Raw genomic sequence first — 12,920 nt, forward strand, 5'->3', positions numbered from 1 at the left:
CCGAAGGATGCTCCTCGACTTGTCCACATCAACCAAACGGTCGGAACCAAACTGCCGACGACGTAGACCAACAGACACCGCACACCGGGCCGGTCTCAACCTGAAAAGGTGAAAAAACAGAAAATGACAGTAACAAAATTGGGACATGGCATCCAAAATCAACTGGTTGCGAACAAACCTACTCAGGAAAAACTCATAGAGTTAAGAACAACATGCGTATGACACAAATCAATACTATCTGCAGAATAAACATCATTCATAATAATAAACATACATATAGGGAGGGAACTCAGGGTGGGCAATACTCGCCTCCGTGTCTTTAATAAAATCATGACTTTACGTCATGAAATAGGAAAATCACCTGATTTTATTACAAGACCCGGAGGCTCATATTGCGAGTTCAAAGTTAAGACAAATTCTCAATGATTGATGAGAAAACGTGAGGACCTGGCCGAAAGTAAAATTCTCTGAACGTGGACACTCTGGACCAGTCCGCCAACTTCAAAATGTCCTCCAACCTGGCGCCAGCCACCGCCAAAGAGGTAGCGGATGCCCCCCTAGCAGAATGCGCCGAAAAAATGGAAGTGTCCACGCCCGCCAATTCCATGATCCACTTCATCCACCTAGCCAGCGTGGGAGTGGTCACCGGGGCAAACGGACGAATGGTAGAGAGGAAAAGATGAGAAAACTCCCGTGATCGATGAATGGAAGTGCGAGCTTCATACTCCTTGAGACATTCCACCGGACAGAGAGAAGGCGAGGCCGGGAAAGCCGGATAAGCGACTGAGCGTATGTGAGACTTGGTCCTCCTAGAGATGTCAAAGGAGACCCCCTCCGGAGTATACGAGCGGGCATCATAATCCAAAGCCCGGACGTCAGACACCCGCTTGCAGGAAATTAAACAGAAAAGAGTGACCAGCTTCGCCGACAGTTGCCTTAAGGATAGGTCTGAATTCTGAGGCCAAGAAGATAGAAACGAGAGGACACAAGACACGTCCCAAGTAGCCGAAAATCTAGGTCTAGGAGGCCGAGACATCCGAGAGCCACGCAAAAGACGGCACACCAAAGGATGTTGCCCCGCTGGAGTACCGTCAAACCCCTGGTGGGACGCAGAAATGGCCGACCTGAAAAGGCTGATCGTGCGATAGGCCTTGCCCTGGTCGAAAAGAGAAGATAGGAAGTGTAAGATCTCCGTCACAGGTGCCGAAACGGGATCCAAGCCCCTAGCCACGCACCAGCGATCCCAAGATCCCCAGGCAGATCTGTAAGATCTTCTGGTTCCTGGGGCCCAAGCGTTCTCCAACAGGACTCTAGCTGTTCCCGAAACTCCCGGGACCTCCCAGGGTCCCCTGAAATTCGACACGCCAACAGGCGCAGAGATCCGTCCAGGAGGAGAGGATGTAGCTGGTGATTCGGACCTCGGAGGAGAGTCTGAGATGTCGGGAGCAAGTACGGGGTCTCTATCATCATTTCCAGAAGGTGAGGAAACCACGACTGGGAAGTCCAAAACGGGACCAGCAGAACCAGATCCGCTGAATGACGGCGTACGTGGATCAGGGTCCTGGGGATCAGCTGAAAGGGGGGGAATGCGTAAAGCAGACCCCGCGACCAATCCTGTAGGAACGCGTCCACAGCTTCGGCCTCCGGGTCCGGGCGCCAACTGTAGAAACGTGGCAGCTGCGTGTTCAGGCGGGAGGCAAACAGGTCGATACAGCAAGGCCCCCAAAGAGACGTTAAGGAACGGAACACTGCTGGATCTAACTGCCAGTCGCTGGAGTCGGAGAGATATCGAGAGCTCCAATCCGCCCGAATGTTCTGGACGCCCGGAAGATATTCCGCCAAGACAATCAACTCCTTGTCTAGACAGTAGTCCCAGAAATCCTTCGCCAACCGAGATAGGATGGTGGAACGTGTACCGCCCATGCCGTTGATGTAACGCACTGCCGACACGTTGTCCATGCGAAGTTGAATGCAAGCCTTGGCCGTGTCCCTCGTGAAACTCTTGATTGCGAACGAACCTGCCAACAATTCCAGCGCATTGATATGGAATCCCGCTTCGTCCGCTGACCAGCCGCCTCCGGTTGAGATCCCCTCGCAGTGAGCTCCCCAGCCCGACAGGCTGGCATCCGAATCCACCACGAAGTCTGGACGATGACCGAAAATAGCCTTGCCGTTCCAAGCCTGTAAATTGTGGATCCACCAGGATAGCTCCTCCTTGGTTTCCTCGTCCAGGGAAATCCAATCCGCATAGGAAGCCCCCCTCCGGAGGTGGAAAATCTTCAGTCGCTGGAGGGCCCGGTAGTGTAGTGGGGCTGGGAAGACCGCCTGGATAGAAGAAGCCAGAAGGCCTATGATCCTGGCCAGTTGACGCAACGGGATCTGGGAAGACGACCTGGCTCTGCACAACTCCTTCCGAATGGACCGGACCTTGGTCGGTGGTAGGCTGAGAGTCCCTGCCGTGGAATCCACCAGAAACCCCAGGAACTCCATCTCGCGAGCCGGGGTGAGACAGGACTTCTCCTGATTGAGAAGGAAACCCAGATCCGACAGGAGATCCATCGTCCAGCGAAGGTGATTCAGTAACACTGCATGATCCTGTGCCATGATCAGGATGTCGTCCAGATAGACGATGAGGCGAACTCCCCGACTGCGCAGCCAGGCCATAGCAGGGCGCATCAGTTTGGTGAAGCACCACGGGGCAGAAGAGAGGCCGAAAGGGAGGCATGTAAACCGCCAAATCCTGTCCTTCCAAAGGAAACATAGAAGGTTCCTGGACGCGTCCTCGACAGGGACGGTAAGATACGCGTCCTTCAGGTCCAACTTGACCATCCAATCGCCCACCTGAAGTAGGTCCCGCAGGAGATGGATGCCCTCCATCTTGAAATGGCGGTACCTGACGAACGCGTTGAGAGCGCGTAAATTGATGACGGGCCGAAGCTGGCCCCCTTTTTTCGCCACCAAGAAAATGTTGCTGATTATCGCACCAGTGGATGCCGGAGCCGGCTCTATGGCCCCTTTGCGGAAGAGATCTGATAGCTCTGAGTCCACAAGTATACGGCTCTCTACCGACAGCACTGCCGGGTGTGGGGGCGGAATGGATAGGTGAGAAGATGTCAGCTCTATGTGGAAACCCCTGACCGTGGAGAGAATCCATTGGTCCGAGGTGATGCGCAGGAATTGGGTCATTTTAGGGTCTACCGCTGGAGTCTCGCACACCCTGTTGGGAATAACGGGTCTGGGGCATTCCGCCCTAAGCTTGTTGCGCGCCTCTTTGGAGAGGGGGCAACGCACTCGGGCCTCCAAATATTTGGAGACATGCTCCAACGGCAACCACTCCGCAGACCGAGGGTGGTGTAGGGAATCCGGGTCAAAGAGAGGTTGCCCTGATGGGTCCGTCAAGGACACGTCTGCTGCCGAAAGCATGGAGCTGCACCCGGGTAAGGGGTTTGAATCTATGACCCCAGAAGGGTCGTCCTCTGCCTCCTCAAAGGCGTCATCTATCGCCTCCTCATCAGAACCGACTTCAGAGCCGGAAGCTGCATCCTGTAGTGCTCTAGCACTTTTCCAACTGCGCGTATGTTCTGCCTGACGCGTACAGGCTCTCTTGCGCGAACCCAGCGCGCCAACATTGGTGGAGACAACGTCACCAGTCAAGCGTGTTCTGGAGGCAGGCCCTGGCCCGGTAGGTTTAGAAACCGTAGCGGGTTGTGGGGTGGGAGAGGCAGCTGGATGGGTTGCAAGGGCTTGGGCAATAGACTGGGAAATGACCGAAGTCATTGATCCCATGGCCGCAGCAATCACATTAGATAAAGTATTTTGAAAAACCAGGGAAGGATCCGCAGAGGGCATCCCCATATCACAATCGTCCCCAGAAGGGGTTAAATCAGCCTGAGGCATATCCTCTTCCATAGGGCCCTGCCCACTGAGATCTGTATTGGGCATAGTCACACAGCCCGCCTCTATATCAGTAGTGAAAGGGTTAATCTGCAAACTAATCCTACCCTAAGAACTCCGCTGGTGAGGATTTTCCCCAGCCAGGGAGAGGAACTAGAGTGGGGGAGAAAACCTGATAGAAAAAACAGGAGCCGGTAAGCAGGGAGGCCGCCGAGCACAGGAGCCGGAGAGCAGATGCAGGACAGTGCGCGCCGAGACTACGGAGCGCCGCACTGAAACCGGAAGCGGAAGCGCCCGAGATCTCGCGAGATCTCGGGCGGAGCGAAGCGCGGCAAGCAGGAGCGCCGGCGGCAGGATCAAAGGTGAGCCGCGGCGCGAAAGATAAGCGGATGGGAAAGGGAGACCGAGGGGAAGTGCGCAGTGCGAACGGCAAGCAGGGGAGAGAGAAAAAACTCAGTGAGGTGTCAAAAAGTAAAAACCCTGATAGGGGAAGGGACAGACAAAAGGGGATGATAACCCCAAAGGAGAGAATCGGACACACAGGGTACTCCTGAAGCACAGGGTCACCAGAGCTGTGCTAAGGAATCACACAGCATCAGGCCATGGGAGATCCCACAAAACAACCTGCAAACAATAGAGTATCACATAAAACCCCAAAAGGGAAAAAACTACAATAAGAGAAAACAGTAATAGAATCAGACAAATATCACAGGTACTTATCTCTGCGGTCAGCAGCAAAGAAAGAGGAGGATTTGCAGGCGGAGTGGCCTGTTATACTGGGACTATGGGGAGGGGCTGTTCAAATGTTCAATATTTATTTTTTATCTTTGCTGCTATTGGTCAGAGTAAAGAAGGAGAATAGCAATATGAGCCTCCGGGTCTTGTAATAAAATCTGTTTGTAGTGAGCTCCCCCTAGTGGTGTCTGTATAATCTGTTTGTAGTGAGCTCCCTCTAGTGGTGTCTGTATAATCTGTTTGTAGTGAGCTCCCTCTAGTGGTGTCTGTATAATCCGTATGCAGTGAGCTCCCCCTAGTGGTGTCTGTATAATCTGTTTGTAGTGAGCTCCCTCTAGTGGTGTCTGTATAATCTGTATGCAGTGAGCTCCCCTAGTGGTGGCTGTATAATCTGTATGTAGTGAGCTCCCTCTAGTGGTGGCTGTATAATCTGTATGTAGTGAGCTCCCCCTAGTGGTGGCTGTATAATCTGTATGTAGTGAGCTCCCTCTAGTGGTGTCTGTATAATCTGTATGCAGTGAGCTCCCCTAGTGGTGGCTGTATAATCTGTATGTAGTGAGCTCCCTCTAGTGGTGGCTGTATAATCTGTATGTAGTGAGCTCCCCTAGTGGTGTCTGTATAATCTGTTTGTAGTGAGCTCCCTCTAGTGGTGTCTGTATAATCTGTATGCAGTGAGCTCCCCTAGTGGTGGCTGTATAATCTGTATGTAGTGAGCTCCCCCTAGTGGTGTCTGTATAATCTGTATGTAGTGAGCTCCCCCTAGTGGTGTCTGTATAATCTGTATGTAGTGAGCTCCCCCTAGTGGTGTCTGTATAATCTGTTTGTAGTCAGCTCCCTCTAGTGGTGTCTGTATAATCTGTATGTAGTGAGCTCCCTCTAGTGGTGTCTGTATAATCGGTATGTAGTGAGCTCCCTCTAGTGGTGGCTGTATAATCTGTATGTAGTGAGCTCCCCTAGTGGTGGCTGTATAATCTGTTTGTAGTGAGCTCCCTCTAGTGGTGTCTGTATAATCTGTATGTAGTGAGCTCCCTCTAGTGGTGTCTGTATAATCGGTATGTAGTGAGCTCCCTCTAGTGGTGGCTGTATAATCTGTATGTAGTGAGCTCCCTCTAGTGGTGGCTGTATAATCTGTATGTAGTGAGCTCCCCCTAGTGGTGGCTGTATAATCTGTATGTAGTGAGCTCCCTCTAGTGGTGGCTGTATAATCTGTATGTAGTGAGCTCCCCTAGTGGTGGCTGTATAATCTGTATATAGTGAGCTTCCTCTAGTGGTGGCTGTATAATCTGTATGTAGTGAGCTGCCTCTAGTGGTGACTGTATAATCTGTATGCAGTGAGCTCCCTCTAGTGGTGGCTGTATAATCTGTATGTAGTGAGCTCCCTCTAGTGGTGGCTGTATAATCTGTATGTAGTGAGCTCCCTCTAGTGGTGGCTGTATAATCTGTATGCAGTGAGCTCCCTCTAGTGGTGACTGTATAATCTGTATGTAGTGAGCTCCCCTAGTGGTGGCTGTATAATCTGTATGTAGTGAGCTCCCCCTAGTGGTGGCTGTATAATCTGTATGTAGTGAGCTCCCTCTAGTGGTGGCTGTATAATCTGTATGTAGTGAGCTCCCCCTAGTGGTGGCTGTATAATCTGTATGTAGTGAGCTCCCTCTGGTGGTGGCTGTAGGTACATGAACCCTTTACTGTTTGCAGGTTTGGTGAGGTTAATGTGAAGCACAGAGTCCTCCCCTGAAGCCGCTACCTCTCAGATATTAGTGCGGACTCTTCCATAACTCTGCCCGTGTGAGGCCGCTTCGCCATCAATCTGAGGCGAGTACCGTGTAAGTGCGCGCGGAGTCCCCTCCAGCCCTGGAAGCTGTATACTCAGTAATGAGACTGGTTCATTTTTATTTTTGTTTATTTTAAGACTGCAGTGGTTTAAGTCAGTGAAAGGTGATATATACAGGAGGTCAGACGGCGGGCGCCGGGCACAGCGCCAGGGGCCACAAGCTGCAGCCGCCGTCTGATTGGACAGTGCAGCATCTATACATCCATCCAGTAACAAAAATAAGCATTTTATTTACACATTTTACACAAAAATCACAAACTATACAGGTTTGCGCTCAGCGCGGCCTCACACGATGTACTTGAAGCTGTAGGTCTTATCGCAGGACAGTCTCTGGCCCTTACAGCGGCCGCACAGCTCCTGGCAGTGGGGGCGCTTCAGGTCCAGATGGCGCCTCTCCGGGCACGAGCACCAGGCCTTCATGCAGGTCTGAAAGAGGGCAAAGCGCAGAGGTCACCGGGCTGCAGAGCGTTACACCCATCACCCCCCAACTAGAGTACCGGGCTGCAGAGCGTTACACCCATCACCCCCCAACTAGAGTACCGGGCTGCAGAGCGTTACACCCATTACCCCCCAACTAGAGTACCGGGCTGCAGAGCGTTACACCCATCACCCCCCCAACTAGAGTAACGGGCTGCAGCACAGGACCAACCCCCCTCAGATGTCCCCCCCCCCCCACACACACAGGACCGACCCCCTCAGATGTGTCCCCCCCCCCCCCACACACACAGGACCGACCCCCTCAGATGTGTCCCCCCCCCCCCCACACAGGACCGACCCCCTCAGATGTCCCCCCCCCCCCACACAGGACCGACCCCCTCAGATGTCCCCCCCCCCCCCACACAGGACCGACCCCCTCAGATGTCCCCCCCCCCCCCCACACAGGACCGACCCCCTCAGATGTCCCCCCCCCCCCCACACAGGACCGACCCCCTCAGATGTCCCCCCCCCCCACACAGGACCGACCCCCTCAGATGTCCCCCCCCCCCACACAGGACCGACCCCCTCAGATGTCCCCCCCCCCCACACAGGACCGACCCCCTCAGATGTCCCCCCCCCCCACACAGGACCGACCCCCTCAGATGTCCCCCCCCCCCACACAGGACCGACCCCCTCAGATGTCCCCCCCCCCACACAGGACCGACCCCCTCAGATGTCCCCCCCCCCCCACACAGGACCAACCCCCTCAGATGTCCCCCCCCACACACAGGACCGACCCCCTCAGATGTCCCCCCCCCCACACAGGACCGACCCCCTCAGATGTCTCTCCCCCCCCCCCCCCACAGGACCGACCCCCTCAGATGTCTCTCTCCCCCCCCCCCCCCCACACACAGGACCGACCCCCTCAGATGTCTCTCCCCCCCCCCCCCCACACACAGGACCGACCCCCTCAGATGTATTCCCCCCCCCCCCCCCACACACACAGGACCGACGACCGACCCCCCCCCCCCCCCCCCATAGATTTGGTACCTTGCACTCGATGGACTCCACGTAGTAGGGGTTGTGGCCCTTCTGACACTTGTGGCAGAACTGCTTGAAGTAAACCTGACGGAGGAGGGAGATGGTGAGACCCCGAGCCCCACATCAGGATGCAGTCAGTATGGAGGAGACCGCCAGCATGGCCAGCACCACCCACTGAGGTCATGATAAACTGTTTACAGGAAGTACATCAGAGTCTGTTACAATGTATCGGTTCTGCTGCTGTATACACTGATACATTGTAACATTTCAGCAGTGAGGAGCATTAAAGGGGCGGGCTAAAATTAAAGGCCTTCAGCCATTTCTCCTGCGCCATTCTAATAACCTGTGGAAGGAAGACGGATCCCACTACAATCCCACAGCCCTCCCCGATCCCACAGCCCTCCCCGATCCCTCTACAACAGGGAATGCAGTGGCCACATGCAGGAGGAGGAGCCCCCAGCACCATATAAACAGCATCTCCGCTGCTGTGAAACTACAACTCCCAGCATGCACTCAGCTCCCATAGGAGGAGGATTCTGGGAGTTCTCAGATGGGGTGCTGGAGGCGCTGATCCGATATAAAGCCTCTTCCTTCCACAGGTTCTTACCCCATACCAGTAAGAAATGCCGGGAGAGCCCCTTAAAGCCTCAGACAAGCCCCCAAATGGTGTAAAGCTAATTCTACCTGGTGTCCCCCGTCCTCCTGCGCGCAGTGTAGTGGGTACATTATGTGATGCTGCAGCCAGTCGCTGCCCTCTGGTACACTGCTGAGGACAGCAACTGGCTGCAGCGGTCACATACTGTACCCACTGCAATGAACAGCGCCAAGAAAGGAGTCCGCCTTCACCCCACCATTCATAGGGTTAGCATTAACTTGGACAACCCCTTTAAGGACGGGATTGAGTATTCCCAACTCCTGGTGCAGCGCTGCGTCCCTCAGCTGCGCAGGGAAGGTCAGCCCCTCAGGATCGGTCAGTGACAGGATACCCCTTTATGCCTCACATTTACAGACCCTCGACAGGTGCAGTCCCAGCACTGAACCTCCTACAGTGACCAGCAGGGGGCGCTCACCTCGCTGACCAGCAGCAGCAGCATCTTACCTTGTTGGTTCCAGATACGCACCACACGTACGCGCTTTCCCACCGCACCTGGCAGCTCCGGCAGTAGAAGAAGCCATACTTCTGCTCCAGAAACTGAAGACGACACAAACCGCAGGTCAGAACTAAACATCTACCGTTATATGCCCCAAACCCTCCACTTCTCAGCCATAGGGGGCAGCACAACACTGGCCAGGCTCCAATCATTGGTCTGCCATGACCAAGGACACAGTCACCATGTGAGCAGAAGACGCTACACAGCAGCAGCTCTGGAAGCTAATGTGAGTGCAGCTCTGGAGTATAATACAGCATGTAACTGAGGATCAGTAGTGTGCACAGTGACTGCACCAGCAGATTAGTGAGTGCAGCTCTGGAGTATAATACAGGATGTAACTCAGGATCAGTACAGGATAAGTAATGTATGTACACAGTGACTGCACCAGCAGAATAGTGAGCGCAGCTCTGGAGTATAATACAGGATGTAACTCGGGATCAGTACAGGATAAGTAATGTATGTACACAGTGACTGCACCAGCAGAATAGTGAGTGCAGCTCTGGAGTATAATACAGGATGTAACTCAGGATCAGTACAGGATAAGTAATGTATGTACACAGTGACTGCACCAGCAGAATAGTGAGTGCAGCTCTGGAGTATAATACAGGATGTAACTCAGGATCAGTACAGGATAAGTAATGTATGTACACAGTGACTGCACCAGCAGAATAGTGAGTGCAGCTCTGGAGTATAATACAGGATGTAACTCAGGACCAGTACAGGATAAGTAATGTATGCGCACAGTGACTGCACCAGCAGAATAGTGAGTGCAGCTCTGGAGTATAATACAGGATGTAACTCCTGATCAGTACAGGATAAGTAATGTATGTACACAGTGACTGCACCAGCAGAATAGTGAGTGCAGCTCTGGAGTATAATACAGGATGTAACTCAGGATCAGTACAGGATAAGTAATGTATGCGCACAGTGACTGCACCAGCAGAATAGTGAGTGCAGCTCTGGAGTATAATACAGGATGTAACTCAGGATCAGTACAGGATAAGTAATGTATGCACACAGTGACTGCACCAGCAGAATAGTGAGTGCAGCTCTGGAGTATAATGCAGGATGTAACTCAGGATCAGTACAGGATAAGTAATGTATGCACACAGTGACTGCACCAGCAGAATAGTGAGTGCAGCTCTGGAGTATAATGCAGGATGTAACTCAGGATCAGTACAGGATAAGTAATGTATGTACACAGTGACTGCACCAGCAGAATAGTGAGCGCAGCTCTGGAGTATAATGCAGGATGTAACTCAGGATCAGTACAGGATAAGTAATGTATGTACACAGTGACTGCACCAGCAGAATAGTGAGCGCAGCTCTGGAGTATAATACAGGATCAGTGCAGGTTGAGGCTACTTTCACACCTGCGTTAGGTGCGGATCCGTCTGCATTACTATGTAAAGAAAAAAAAAGTCTAAGTGCAAGTCAAACGGATCAGTCCTGACTTACATTGAAAGTCAATGGGGGACGGATCCGTTTGACTTACACTTTTTTTACATAGTAATGCAGACGGATCCGCACTGAACGGATACAAGCATTTGTATTATCGGTGCGGATCCGTCTGCGCAGACACCAGACGGATCCGCACCTAGCGCAGGTGTGAAAGTAGCCTAGCACAGGTACTTCTAGGACAGGTCTGATGTAGCAGCTGTGGATGCAGGGTGGACCACTAGGGGGCGCTCCACCACCAGTTCTTATGGGGCGGCTCACGTCCTTTGTATTGGGGACAGGCGATGTGTTACTAAGCAGGGATACCAGTTTGTTTAGGGCACCCTTGACCTTCACCCCCGTTGTGAAGCCCCTGTCTCACCTGGATTGTGGGTCTCTTGGTCCCAGTACTACTCCCCCAGTCGTCCTCCGGCTGCTCCCCCTCTCTCCTCTGGGCAGGGGGCAGTGTGAACAGTCTCCGGTCTGACAGTCGGGAGTACACGGCTACGGTGCGGGGAAAGCGGACCGGGGTGACGATACGCAGCCCGGCGTGCTGCCCGGGTGTGGCCCGGCACAGTAGGGGCCATCCCTTGTGGCTCTTCAGCGTACGGGGCCCCAGTGAACACTGGACAGACACGTCCACTCTGGGGTTGACCTGGACCCCCACTTCTTTGGTGTAGGAGCGGCTCAGCCCCAGCTCCGGGCCCAGCTGGCTGAGCAAGGCCTTCAGCTGAGCCCACCGGTAGTTGTCCAGGCAGTCAAAGGGCAGGGCAGACTTCATGGGCCCTGGGGCCACCTTGTAGGGAGCCTTCCAGTAGGGCCCCCTGGGTTTGTAGTAGGGGGGCTGCTGCCGGTAAGTGGGCCCATAGTTCAGGAAGGGCGGATAGGGCGGGTACATGACTCCAGCCATAGTGCATGAGCAGAGTCCTGCAACAAGTGGGTGTGCTGCGCGGCTGCCCCTTATATCAGGCTCGTTACTATAACGACCGGCAGCCCTGCCGCCTTAACCCCTTCACTGCCAGCCACACCTGAGCATCTCTGCACCGTAGACCAGGCATCCTCAAACTGCGGCCCTCCAGCTGTTGTAAAACTACAACTCCCACAATGCCCCACTGTAGGCTGATACCTGTAGGCTGTTCGGGCATACTGGGAGTTGTAGTTTTGCAACAGCTGGAGGGCCGCAGTTTGAGGATGCTTGCCGTAGACTGTAGCGCGTGCCGTACAAATGGTGCCCCATAGCGGAGTGCTCCCGCATACCTCCGCACGGGCACCAGCCGGTCACAGTCGCACTTCTATCGGGCTCACACCAGAGAAGCCCCCCCCCACCTTAAATCGGAGGCGCGCAGAGGTGCGCCAGACGCCTCAGACCCGGAGGCTGTATCCAGAACTCAGCAGAACAGTGAATTACAGCGCTGGTATTACCCTATATCCCCACATTGTTGCAGTTTATATAATTGCAGCAGTTTTGTTACATTGTTGCAGTGTTCAGTTTACTACATAGTTGCGGTTTATATCAGGTAGTGTTACCTTGCTTCATAGTGTTACAGGTTACATTGTTGCAGGTTATAACCATGTAGCAGTTTTTATCACTGCACCAGTTTATTTCATTGTAGCAGTTTCTTACATTGTTGCGGTTTATTACATTGTTGCGGGTTATCACATTGTAGCAGTTTCTTACATTGTTGCGGTTTATTACATAGTTGCGGGTTATCACATTGTAGCAGTTTCTTACAGTGTTGCGGTTTATTACATTGTTGCGGGTTATCACATTGTAGCAGTTTCTTACATTGTAGCAGTTTATTACATAGTTGCGGGTTATCACATTGTAGCAGTTTCTTACAGTGTTGTGGTTTATTACATTGTTGCGGGTTATCACATTGTAGCAGTTTCTTACAGTGTTGTGGTTTATTACATTGTTGCGGGTTATCACATTGTAGCAGTTTCTTACATTGTAGCAGTTTATTACATAGTTGCGGGTTATCACATTGTAGCAGTTTCTTACATTGTAGCAGTTTATTACATAGTTGCGGGTTATCACAATGTAGCAGTTTATTACAGTGTTGCGGGTTATCACAATGTAGCAGTTTATTACAGTGTTGCGGGTTATCACAATGTAGCAGTTTATTACATTGTTGCGGGTTATCACATTGTAGCAGTTTCTTACATTGTAGCAGTTTATTACATAGTTGCGGGTTATCACAATGTAGCAGTTTATTACAGTGTTGCGGGTTATCACATTGTAGCAGTTTATTACAGTGTTGCGGTTCGGCGGTTCGCCCCTGGGTGTTCAGGGCGTGCCCAGTACAATACAAGTTGTGGAGGGTCTCCGCAGGGACAGGCGGGGGTGGAGGAAGGGATCATCATTGTGAATGACAGTACAGGTTGGGTCAGGTCCTGTTGTCATGGTGATGGAG

At 52.8% G+C, this 12,920-nt stretch overlaps 1 protein-coding gene across 1 annotated transcript; it reads right to left on the bottom strand.

The window, feature by feature from the left end:
- Positions 1 to 6,553: 6,553 nt before the first annotated feature.
- On the bottom strand, positions 6,554 to 11,416 carry LOC122926333 (zygote arrest protein 1-like). The gene is made up of 4 exons (XM_044277711.1): positions 10,889 to 11,416; positions 9,018 to 9,110; positions 7,928 to 8,002; positions 6,554 to 6,886 (listed from the first exon to the last, which is right to left on the bottom strand). Exons 1-4 carry the CDS (start codon positions 11,414 to 11,416, stop codon positions 6,746 to 6,748), a joined length of 837 nt encoding a protein of 278 aa, XP_044133646.1. The 3' UTR covers positions 6,554 to 6,745.
- Between the last annotated feature and the right edge of the window lie 1,504 nt (positions 11,417 to 12,920).

Source organism: Bufo gargarizans, chromosome 1 (genome assembly GCF_014858855.1).
Source record: "Bufo gargarizans isolate SCDJY-AF-19 chromosome 1, ASM1485885v1, whole genome shotgun sequence".
Classification (NCBI taxonomy): Eukaryota; Metazoa; Chordata; class Amphibia; order Anura; family Bufonidae; genus Bufo; species Bufo gargarizans.

Bases quoted from the DNA above. Each gene is read 5' to 3' on its own strand.
- LOC122926333 (XM_044277711.1), bottom strand. From the start codon at position 11,416: ATGGCTGGAGTCATGTACCCGCCCTATCCGCCCTTCCTGAACTATGGG. The intron at 8,003-9,017 runs GTAAGATGCTGC...CTCCTCCGTCAG, and splicing joins GCGTATCTGGAACCAACAAG to GTTTACTTCAAGCAGTTCTG. The intron at 6,887-7,927 runs GTACCAAATCTA...GCCCTCTTTCAG, and splicing joins TGGAGTCCATCGAGTGCAAG to ACCTGCATGAAGGCCTGGTG.